The sequence below is a fragment of the Tachypleus tridentatus genome, chromosome 6 (assembly GCF_004210375.1).
Source record: "Tachypleus tridentatus isolate NWPU-2018 chromosome 6, ASM421037v1, whole genome shotgun sequence".
NCBI lineage: Eukaryota > Metazoa > Arthropoda > Merostomata > Xiphosura > Limulidae > Tachypleus > Tachypleus tridentatus.
Window position 1 is genome coordinate 121,320,107 of NC_134830.1, and position 12,273 is coordinate 121,332,379.

General features: G+C 30.9%; 1 protein-coding gene across 6 annotated transcripts in view; it reads left to right on the forward strand.

Annotated features, from left to right (window-relative positions):
* LOC143253472 (germinal-center associated nuclear protein-like) overlaps positions 1 to 12,014 on the forward strand; it is a 45,137-nt gene extending 33,123 nt beyond the window's left edge. For 5 of the 6 annotated variants that reach the window (XM_076507448.1, XM_076507446.1, XM_076507445.1 and 2 more), the window contains exons 18-27: positions 1,784 to 2,034; positions 3,229 to 3,402; positions 4,246 to 4,455; positions 4,740 to 4,901; positions 6,878 to 7,004; positions 8,329 to 8,497; positions 9,836 to 9,962; positions 10,516 to 10,624; positions 10,950 to 11,219; positions 11,724 to 12,014. In XM_076507448.1, coding sequence (XP_076363563.1) covers positions 1,784 to 2,034; positions 3,229 to 3,402; positions 4,246 to 4,455; positions 4,740 to 4,901; positions 6,878 to 7,004; positions 8,329 to 8,497; positions 9,836 to 9,962; positions 10,516 to 10,624; positions 10,950 to 11,219; positions 11,724 to 11,947 — 1,823 coding nt within the window. In that variant the 3' untranslated portion in view covers positions 11,948 to 12,014. Of the gene's footprint in view, positions 1 to 1,783; positions 2,035 to 3,228; positions 3,403 to 4,245; positions 4,456 to 4,739; positions 4,902 to 6,877; positions 7,005 to 8,327; positions 8,498 to 9,835; positions 9,963 to 10,515; positions 10,625 to 10,949; positions 11,220 to 11,723 lie in introns of all 6 variants that reach the window. The other variant, XR_013029648.1, reaches the window with a different exon arrangement.
* Positions 12,015 to 12,273: the final 259 nt, after the last annotated feature.

Consider the following 12,273-nt stretch of genomic DNA (forward strand, 5'->3'; position numbering starts at 1 on the left):
GCAGGCAGTCCTCTTCACAAGGCTTGTTTCAGCTAGTTGATTTTGTCAACCATAGAATAATGGTCTACCATTGTTTCTTTTAGTATCACCTTTGTATATCTGCTCTGAACATTTTAAAAAAATTTGTTTAACCTATTTATAGATTATTTAGAAAGCTGGAAAAATTAAATGTTTTGTGACACACACCGTTCTACTGACTAATGTATTTTTTGTGTCAGAAAATACATATTTTAAAACCACCTGAATTCTTTTTTTGGATATTCAAAGTTGTGAGACTCAATAAGACTTATGGAACAAAGTCTTTTTAGTTTTACTTGAGAACAAACAAGTTTGATTAAACAGCAGCTACTACAAATCTTTGTTTTTAGGTATAGATTTTATTTATTGTTATATGTATATTTCTTAATAAAAATTATTAAAATGTAAACAGTTGAAACATTTGCAGCTTAAGTGAAATGAAATGTTAAAATTTAATCAGCTAGAGCATACATATAATGTTATCCTGGTGTTTACGTTAATTTTACAGTAAAAAGGTAGTGGACTTATTGCTCTTAAAGTACAGCAATAAAACCATAAAAGTAAACAGATGTTAAGAGTTTAATAATTAAATCTGTTATGGTAATCAGACTACTACATAATCACATCTTAATCAGACTACTCCATAGTCACATCTTAATCAGACTAACTTGGAAAAGGTTTCATAAGTTTCCAGTCAAGGTCTTATGGTGGGACAGCAGTAAGTCTACTTACTAAAACTTGGTGTTTGATTTCCCACTTTAAAGGTAGTATATAGTCCAGTGTGTCTCTGCCCTAAAGCAAACATATAATCATTGATCAAAATATTGTTTGAAAAAATCTGGTTTTTGTTATACAACAGTTGAATAATATTTAATAAAATCTTGCCAAATGTCTTAAAGATACCTAATGTAGATTAAAATTATAGTAAATATTAATATTAATGTATAGCTTTGTATATACTTGGTTGGACAACTTGACCAAATCTCTGTAACTTCACAGATGCTGAGTTGGTTAAATTGACCAAACCTGTATAACTTCACAGTTACCCATACCAGCCATTCTGAGATACATTTCTACTTCAAGTGGGTTTCTTGTCATCATGAATTACTGGGTTAGCTAATTTGACCAAACTAGTGTAACTTCACTGATAATGGATTGGTGTATTTGACCAAATCTATCAACAGAAGGTTAACTATAAGTCCAAGGTTGAGTAATAGATATATAAAATTAATTTATTCTTCTGCATAATGCTCCCCAGTGGCTCAGCTATATGTATGCAGACTTACAACTCTAAAATCTAGGTTTCGATACCTGTGGAGGGCAGAGCACAGATAGCCCATTGTGTAGTTTTGTGCTTAATTCAAAACAAACAATCTTCTGCATAAACCTTTTCATATTGTAGTCTTGTAGTATTGTAGTGTTAATCATGAAAGTTGGTTAAATTGCCCTGTTTGAAGTGAAATACAGACTTCATCAAGGTACAACAAAAAATATTTAATGTTTATACCACCACACTTAGATCATAATTAGCTGTGTAAAAAAATATTCTAAAACCATTAATGTTAACAAAATAAAATTAACAATGAGATATTCAAAAAAATGTCTCAGTAATAAATCTTGCTGACAAAGAAGTTTCTAGTGGTGTGTCTGGATTTCTGTTTGGTCATTAAAATCCTTTATGTGTAATTCAGTAAATTGGAAATGTCAATTTTAAGGGTTTTTTTTTAAACCAAATTCTCAGACATTGTATCTTAATTGTATTTAGATAAAGAAATCTGTTCCAACCTTATCAAAGACAAAATAAAGTGGACACCTCTGGACTTAGGGTCTTTAGTGTGGTCTCACTTGCCACGTCAGTCCCAACCACGTTATTTTCAGGAACCAATTATATGGAAATTGATAATTTCCTTGCCTCAGAAGGGCAGCAGTAAAAGTGAGGATATTGACAATGCTATTGTATGGTTGACTACCAAGTTTCAGAAAGGACGCACTTTGGATTACACGAAAGAAAATGAGGTACGTTCTTTTAATTTCTTGTTCACTGTATTTGTGTGCCCTTATTTCTGACATGTCATTTCTTGTAATTAAAAAAGTGATTAAATTAATATTAAAATTTATTATAACTATGAACTTAACATCTTAATATCAAAAGAGTACATGAGATGCAATATTAAATAATTTTATTGTTATTGGCCTCTTTTAGACTTTAGTTGTTATGGCTTCACTTGTAACAACTAAAACTGTTGAAACGTTCAGGTTATAGAACCAGTTCTTGAAATACTGGACCATCAATAACTTTACATGTCCCTTTCTCAGCTTCAAACAAGAGTGTATTAACAATATGTTAATTTTTGCTTGTTACGTACGTTAAATTGGCTTATTTTTATGTTATCTACTACCAGTAAGTTACATCTACTGTTTTGTGGTACTGCTTGGTGTTATACAGGGTGTTCAGAAAGTCACTGTGCAGTTTTGTAATCATATTTTATTCAGTCTATTTCAAGCCAACAACTGATAGCAGTGTTTAGAAACAAAATAAGAAGGATACAACCTTGTATTGATGCCAATGGGGGTCACTTTCAACATTGTTTATAATTGTCATATTTACCTCCTGTATTCTATATTGAAACATGTCTGTTAATAAATAAATATATAAATGCACAGTGACTTTCCAAACACCCTGTATTTTTACCTGTTGCAACACTAGGTGAAAAAAACTGACTCAAGCAAATGATGTCATTCATTTTCTATATAAGATATGCCGAGAATCTGCTAGCTATTGTCAGTAAGGCTTATTGCAATGTTGACACTTTTTTTTTGCATATTTTTTTACATTTCTCATTTGTTGTTGGAGTCCGTGTAACCAACTAACTTCAAAAACCCACAACCAACTTGGTTTAGAAATTTATTTTTAAAAACGATGGGGCATGTAACAACATTTGTAGTTCTAATGTCAAACGGTAGCCCAGATTTATCATACGTCAAAAGTTCATTCGTTTTGTGGAATGTTAAAACAATTTAATATTCAGTTACTTTAGTATAAAGTTTTATATGTAATTATATGTTGTCTTTAATCATTAAACAGATTACATTTCTATAGGCTCCATAAGACCATAGTAGAACTATAAACAAGTTAGGTTGATTAACTGTGGGTTATATTTAGTAGTTGCTTAACTAATGCTAATGATGAAACTAACATTACTCTTGTAGTTGGTGACAACGTTAAATCAGAGCATCTATCAAGTAATGGATAATCAAGACAAGGTTGCAGTATCAGTCAAGTCTGTTACAGGCCATGTGAAGAATACATCAGATATAAAGCACCATCTTAATGGGATGTCGGCTCTCCTTGTTGTGGTTCCCATGATGTCAGCAGCAAACAAGGTAGTAGCAAATATTACATGGTTTCCACAAAGTTACTGCCTGTCATCATAGAAAATAAACACCTGTTGTGTACATTTTCTGAAATAACTTGTTAGACAGGCTAAAAGTTACCATAAATCTGTAAGTTATAGACAAAATAGCAAATAACTTAAATATTTCATAACTGTTGTTTGTATTCTAAGTAACAGATTATATTTTAACTTTCTTTTAATTTATTATTATTTAATATTTCCTTTTATTATTCGTAGGACAAGGCATGGCCTAGTGTTTTTGTATCATGGTTGAAGTCCCATTGCTATGGGAGCTTTATAAGAGTGAGAGTAAAATCTTATTTTATTAGAGTAGCTTAAGTATTGGTGGTGAATACTGTTAACAGTCTACATTCTCTCTGGTCTATCATTTTACAATTAGGGACAACCAGCACAAATGGTTCTTGTGTAGCTTTGTAATTCCCTTATTTACATATCCCTTTTTTATTCCTAGTGATAAGTTTTCGAGCAGTTGAAAATACTGTCACGTTTCTAACATTCATTTTAAAACTAATGTTAACTCTAACATCAGCTGTATTGGATCGGAAGAGAACTTTGTTTTAATTTCTTTGTCGTATAATCTTGGCTTGTATCGGATAATCTTTCTAGTGATGTAGGAGTACAATAAGGTTGTAGTTTAGAAGTATGTCATGTGAAATACACGTTCAAGTGTTTAGACTTCATAAAGATCGCATAACTGACTTTCACACTTTACTACCTTTTTGATGAGCATGTGTTAGTAGGTTTTACAATTATGATATTCTGATTAATATTATTAAAATTAAAATAATGAAATAATTCTTGTACCATGTAGGGTTCTGTTGAAGAGGGTTTGTCAAGGGCTAGACAGCTGTTGCCCTCTTTCCCACCAAATCCACTTGTTCCAGTTCACTTCCTGGTGGTTCACTCTGAGAATGGATTTCAAATTCCTGATGAGCAGTCATTGTTGGCTGACACTTCTCTACCCAAATATGCCATTGCCATCTTGAAATGTCACATCCATCATGTTGAAGCTTCACAACAGGTGAAGGATAATACCTAGAATTGTTTCTGTTAAAACTAACTTGTTTATGGTACTTTGAAACTTATATGAAAGTGTTTACATATGAAAATTGTTTTTTATACTTTTATGAAGGGTCTTTGTTCAGAATAAGAAGGTATAACACTATTTACAATTTTCAAATGTAATATAGTTGATAAAACCTTCATCGGGCAACTCTAAGTAGAAAAATGTGATATTGGTTTTTTCCATTGTTCCTATACTATGCATCTCAATGGTAGTTTTACAGAATTGTCTTTTGTCAACAGCTAGCAGAGTGCATTCAGTGGTTGGCTGCTAACACGGCTTCCCCTGTTAATCTGACATCAAAGTTCTTGAAAGATTACATTGAGGATGGAGCAACTACATATGTATTTAATTATGTCTATCAAGATGTAGCTGAGAAAATAAAGCATCAGTGTTACTGGCAGGTGAGTTGTTTATTGGTGAGTCAGTAAAACAGAGGCTAGTGTGAGAAAACTTATAACCAAAGGAAAGTAAAACTCTGTTAATTAATTATGAAGTGGGGAGTCACTGGTATCTAAAATCATCTCTGTGTCACTTTAAGTAGGTTTTTCAACCACTAAAATTTGGGTGTGCTGATTGTTATTATAATATCAAGAGTGTAACAGTAAGATATATTTTAAAAAATAATATAAAAGTTATTAATTAATTATTGCTGATTGTTATTATAATATCAAGAGTGTAACAGTAAGATATATTTAAAAAAATAATATAAAAGTTATTAATTAATTATTCTTGAAAAATCCAATATTTCCTGAAATAATTATTTTCTAATTTATTCTAGTAAACGTTAACTTTAATCGCACACTGTTTTTGTAGATGTTATAGAAATGAAAATAGTTTTTAAATATTATTTTAAAATAATCACTTCATCAGTTCTTTAAACATAATCAATACATCCAGGTTCATTTCTTCCTGGATTCATCTTTCAAAAAGCAGCAGTTATTAGAGAGTTTATCACACAAATCCATGTTACTGACAAACAGTGATGAAGTTAAAAGTCTTTGTATGGGACGGCAGCAAGTTTATTGGCTTGCAGTGCTAAAATACAAGGTTCAATTTCTTGTAGTGGACAGTGTGTATGTAGCTCATTTTGTACAGAAAACAAACTCTAGAACAGACTTATAGCAGTATCAGAGTTTATAGATTATGATGAAATTTTTTTTCAACTTTTATACTTACAAATCAAATAACAGTGGCTTAACAGTAACATTATAGTGATATTAAAACATACCAGGGATCTAAATGATGTTTGTGTTTCAGTCGTGGTACACATTTTCAGGTTTTGGCATCTCTCCTTCCAGTTGCTACATCATAATTTAAATGTTTAGATAAATAGCTGCATAACTTAATTTTTAACTTTTGTGGAATTAATCTTGCTCTTATATTTCAACTGGGAATCATTATGTTTTAAAATATTTACGTACCTCTAACATGTGGTAGTCTGTCTAAATATCTTGATTTATTGATATATTTTCTTGTTTTAATTGTCTGGAACTCATGAGAGATAAAAAATTAATATAACTGTTCAACTATATCTTTAAAACCAATTTGATGTTATTGTACTTTATCCAATAAAACCAAATGAAAACAGCTTTAAAAACAAACTTTAGAAAGCAAAGGTCTTTCATCTTATAATTAAGCCTAACTTTATTAACCCAAATTCAACTGTTACGGAAGTTGAAGTCGGTTTAAACACAGTAAACAGATAGCTGTCTCTTAACCCTTAGGCTTTTGAAATGTTATGAATGAAAAAATAGAATTCCCATCCAGTGGTTAAATTAATTTTTTAATATAGGATTTAAGCAAATGCTTATTTTGTACAATAATAATGTGACGTCTGTGAACCAATTATCATATAATGTTAGAAGGTTCTTCAAAGTACATTTTATCTCATAAACTCTAAATCAAAATGTATGTATTAAAATGTAAAAGTGTAATAGTTCATACTTAGAAAGTCATGCTTGGAAGATTTTGTATAGGGAATTAAAACTCCCATCACAGTAATAAATTCATGGTTTGATGTTATATTAAAGCAAAATACACAGCATGGCCAGGTGGTTAGGGTGTTCAAATTGCAATCTGAATGTCATGGAGTTGAATTCCCGTACCTCCAAACATGCTCGCTCTTTCAGCCAGCAGTCATTATATTCTGATATCCAGTAAAACTATTCATTGGTAAAAGAGTAGCCTAAGAGTTGGTGGTGATTACTAGCTGCTTTCCCTCTGGTCTTATACTGCTAAATTAGGGACGGCTAGTGCATGTAGTCTTCCTTTAAAACTGATAAATACATTTTGATCGTGACTTTATATTAGAGGAGTATGATTCATAGCAGTCACATACAGTTTCTCTATAGATATTTCAAGACATTATTTCTTTCAGGATCCAGAGCCTATCTTGACACTGTATAATAGTGCTATGAAACATTTAGCATCTGCACTTAGTTCTTCCACTCTTCAGCAAGTTTCATGGCCCCCTGGAGAATTCAGCACACTTTTGGAAAGTTGTAGTAAGATTTAAATTTTTAACGTTGACATAAGATGTTTTGATAGTTATGGTAAGTAATAAATATTTGCAAAGGTTAGGTAGTATTAATGTCTTTATCCATATTTTTCCATACCTATTTTTAATTATTTCTATTTGAAATATGAGATAGGTATTCTGATAACATTGAAGGAAAATAATTTTTTATTATGTGTAGTTTGTATAGTATTACCTTGATATTTTTAAGTGCACAAACCTTTGTTCTTAGGTTTTATCAGAGATGTGAAGAAAACCTATATTTACTTGAAAGTAAAATAGCTGTACACTTTCTTTTGATGAAACAATGTATATAAATACTACCTGAATCCAGTGTCTATACCTAAACCTTACTAAGGTTCTGCTCATTTGTAGTCTGTCTAAAGGTTATGATAACTGACATTTCCTAAAACTCTTTAACCCTCAGCTTTGTCAGTGTTTACGTTTTGTTACACAATGCGAGTTTTTATGTTTTCTCTTTATATGTATTAGCTTGGTTAGTTTCAATTAAACCTTTATTATAGCTTAGTGATACTGGGTTTGTTGTTTTATTTTTATGACTGAATTTTCACTATTGTGTTCCTTACTGAAAGACATCCAAATTAGATTGTTTTAAACAGTGTATGTTAACCCTTTTCTTGCTGGCATATATAATGGTTGTCCACACAGATTTTCCACTGGATAAAATGTATTTCTTTTACATGTCTTTTTGTTGTTGTTGAGTGATTAACTAGATGTTTCTACAGTTACAAGTGTGAGGTTTGTTTAGGCTAATAAAAAATATTAAAATTTTGTGGCATTCTGACTGTATGACTGTAATAAAAGACAGACTAAAATTACATAATTGATATTTTATATGTAGTTTCCAGTTATTATTTAATTAAAATACAGCTCTGTGTAGATCTTAATATTTCTTCAAGCTTTAACTTTATAATTATACATATTTACATCATAGGGTAACCTTAGCTGTTTTTACTTACCTGTTTCACTGTTGACTTATGCTTACATAAGTTTTTTATCCTATTTCAAGGTGTTTAACAAAAATGGTTTGTCAATTTGTACGATTAATTTTTATTATTTTCATATAGTCAACAAAGATAGTATGAAAATTATCTTTCATTTTATTTTTAAAAATAAAACAGCAAATTAATTTTATTCTTTTTAATGCCCTCTGGCAGGTTTGTTTTATGAAATATGTGATCTACAGCTCGGAAGTTCTGACATTAAACTAATTCTACTGTAGAGTAGGTTTTCTGTCATTGTCCATGCTTTGTTTGTAGATTTAATTTCATCCACTGATTTCATTATTCCAGATATTCCATTAAACTGGAACAGTCCATCTGTTCTTGCAAGATTGAATAACACAGTGTTATCTCTTCAACTCCCTATGGTGAGAAGTGGGAAAACTGTTGATGATGTTTGGCATTATTTGAAATTGGTTACTTCTAGTGTGAACCAAGACAAAACAGACTTAATCTCACGGTTAGTGTACCTCTTACTGTTAGAAGTTTACAACTAGAATGTAATAAAATTGTGAAGTATTCAATAAACTCTCAGAAATGATTATAAGTAAAGCAGTAGTCCTTGTTTTAAGAGACATGCACGTGAGTAATGTAATTCAATAGAATAACATGAGCTGTACATGCCCTGAGTCTCTTAAAACTTATAATGGCATGAACAGTAGTTAAACATGGTTCAAATGGCACTACAACAATAACATTTAATTATAAATAGATGTATACTATTATGAACTAGAAGCTCCTTAGGATAAATGAATGTAGTTTCATGTTACAATTTAAAGTGCAAGTAAAAGTGGGTAATTTAGATTATTTTAATTTTTTTGGCGATTATGAGGTTGGTGAAATTGACCGATTCCATTTTGAGACAGAGCAGTGAAAGTAACACATAAACACTGAGGTTTTACTGAAAACAATATTTGAAATGCATTTAGTAGGCTTTAGGGATTACAAAAAGAGAATTTGAAATGAGAAAAAGTATTTTTAATTTTCACATGAAAAATTTACACATGGACTATACAAAACAAATACTCAATATATTCATGCACAGGTCTTTATATTATGAAAAATACTTCACTAAAAATTATGATTTTTTGTATGTGAAAGACTTGTAATATTAATTACTAAATTTTGTGAAGACATACACATTAAATTGAGAGCTAGAAGAATTAAATCCAAAAAGACTGAGTACAAAGAGGTCACATGATCAGTCAAATAGACTGAACCTGCATTGAGACAGTTAACTTTTTCATGTAAAAAAGATTGTTAAAGGAACTGAAATCACAGCAGTTCTAAACAGTTGTGTACATGTTAAGATTACTAGTGCAGCTTTCAGTACACACCTGTCCTGTGAGCTGCTTAAATGTGATCTTCAACATTGATACCATATATTGAAGGGAGTCAAGATGTGTGGATTAAGATTGTGGCATTGGGCTGTGGTGCATAATTATGACCATCATACTGTGCAAAATCATCAATGAAGAAAGACAGCACATGGCCTGTAGCATCGTTTATATAAAGCACAATTAATCTCAGTGTAACAACAGCTGAGGAAAGTTTGCATATGACCTGTAGCATTGTTTATATAAAGTGCAGTTAACTTCAGTGAAACAAGTGTTGAAAGTAGACATCACAGGGTTTGATGCAGTGTTTATATAAAGTGCAGTTAACTTCAGTATAACAAGTGCTGAAGGAAGATAGTACAGGACCTGTACTATCAGTCATATAAAGTGTAATTAGCCTCAGTCTAATGATCATTGAGTTAAAACTCGTTGAAGATGTATAACACTTTCCCTCCTTACAGGGTGCGTCACTTTCTTCGTTCAAGTAAGAGGAGATCTGAGCTGGCGGGTTATGAAGTCATTCCTTGGGTTGATATAATACATGCGTGTTTGTGCTTCCTCCTCAATTGTCATCCATTTACTAAATCAGTAAGATGTTTTATGTATAGATAGAGAACTGTCACTAGAAATGGTCTTTTCTTATAAACAGTATCTCACACATTGAATATGGCACTAAATTCTCAACTGAAAGTAAAATGCAGTAAGCATTGTTTTTCATGAAAATGTTTTTTATTAGTTTGTTCAGTGTTTATTTAAAATCATAAACTTTCTTGTACCAAAGTCTATTTATATATGACTATAACTTTTTTTTTTATCTTTTATCTTGATGTAACAATCTTAGAAAACCTAAAATTGTTCTGAAGTTTTCAATGATGTTTAAAATGTAGAATTGAATTCCATTGAAACTATATCATTGAGATTATTATGGCCAAACATACAGCTAACAATAAAGCGAAATAAATAATAAGTTATTGCATTCAAATCATTATAAGAAGAGCATTTTTAATTAGCTCTAGTAACTACTGGCTTAACATTTTAGTTACAATCTTTGTAGGTAGCTTGTTTTGATCAGAATCAATAATTGTGTTTCTTCCATAGTATTTGTATTAATAACAGACTTATGTCTTTAAATGTGATTCAGGATAGTGAAGCTGAACAAATCGTATATTATTTGGATGAAGAACTGGAAAGTTTTCATATTCCACCAGAGTGGAGTAGAGCTGAGAGATCCTTTCAGTGGAATATGGATGGTCAGTGATTAAAACATATTTGTTCATGTTCTTGTTTAAATGGTCCCTTCATGATTGTTAAGTAATACACAGTTGTCCATGTTCTTGTTTTAATAAACCCCTTGTTTTCTCTTATTCATTATTTGACTTATGAGAAGATACATATTGCTCAACCTACAGTAACATAGTCTTTGATGTAGTGCATTGTGATTCTATTAATTTAAATTGTTCATATATCATTGTGTATTTGATAAACACTGTAATGGTTGTTTCTTTTGAGATTGTACATTTATTGTTATTTATATCATTTCATTAGCCTCAAGAGGTTCATAATTGCTTTTTTCAGTATGTACAGATTTGTCATTAGATATCAGACAGAGTACACCATCCAGTGAGAAAAGGAAACAGATAGAGGACTACTTATCAGAGCCACCAAAGAAAATTCTTTCATGGGAAGAGACTCAAGACATAATCTTGCCACAAGAGGGCACTCTTAAGCATCTGTCACTTGAGCTAAAGAATGCTCTGAAAGCAGAAAAGGAAGAATCTGTCTGTTTTATGTCCAAGATGGAAGATCTGGTCAAAGATGAAGTAGTAGATGCTTCTAACAACAACAGTATGTTTGTTACTGTAGTTGAAGTGTGCTTTATTTGAATATTTGAAGGAATTCATTCACTGATAAGTAATTACTATACATATGCAATGATCCATTTTCTTTTGTGTTCGAAGAGAAATACTCAATATTGAATATGTATCCATTATGAAATAGGAAAAATAAAAATACCAACAAAAAATGTAATCACATTTAATTTTATCAGTTTTCTTGTACTAAGGTTTTATATCATGAGTAAATATATTTAGAAAATATAAAAATTCCCATGAATCCTTCAGTGATCTTTAAAATCAAATATTGGAATTCAAGTGTGACAATATCATTGGGCTCATGGCTAGAGATATTGGTAATTTTGTTTTTAAGAATTAGAGTACAGTTTATTTACAAAGAGTGAATATTGGCATCAGTGAGGTGACTTTAAAAACTATCAATGTGATTTTACTTTTTAAGTTGTATGTGCTTTATATATGTGGATTCTACACAGCTATATAAATCTCTGATTTACAGGTCATTCTTGGTCTCACCAGTCAGCTTTCAGTAGGAAAAGGTCATCTTCTAGTCCTCAAATCATTTCACCAGATATACCATGGGATAATTCTGCTACCATGTGTAAGTTGAGTGATGAGGATGATGTGGAAGTCATGCTTGACTGTTTGAGGTCCAGTTTAAACACCCAAAAGAAAACAAACGTGCTGCTTGAACAACACTTTACACTGTTAATGGACTACTAACACTGAATATTATCATGTATAACAACATATTTGTTGACAAAATAAAATTCCTGTCTTGCTTTTTTAATTTGTTCACTTTGTAATCATGGGAACTTAATTACAGTTAATATATTTTGGTGTTTTAAATATGTCTAAATGACAATAAAAAATAGAAAAAAAACTCTTTCCTACTAGGAAAAGTAATATTAATACAGTAAAATATTTTGGTGAAATACAGACCTTAATTTCATTGCTTGGACTGAAGGAATGTGGAATTGAAAGGTATTCCTCTTAAATTACAAGAGTAGTGATGATTTGAAACTGACCTTCACAAAATTTTAAAAATG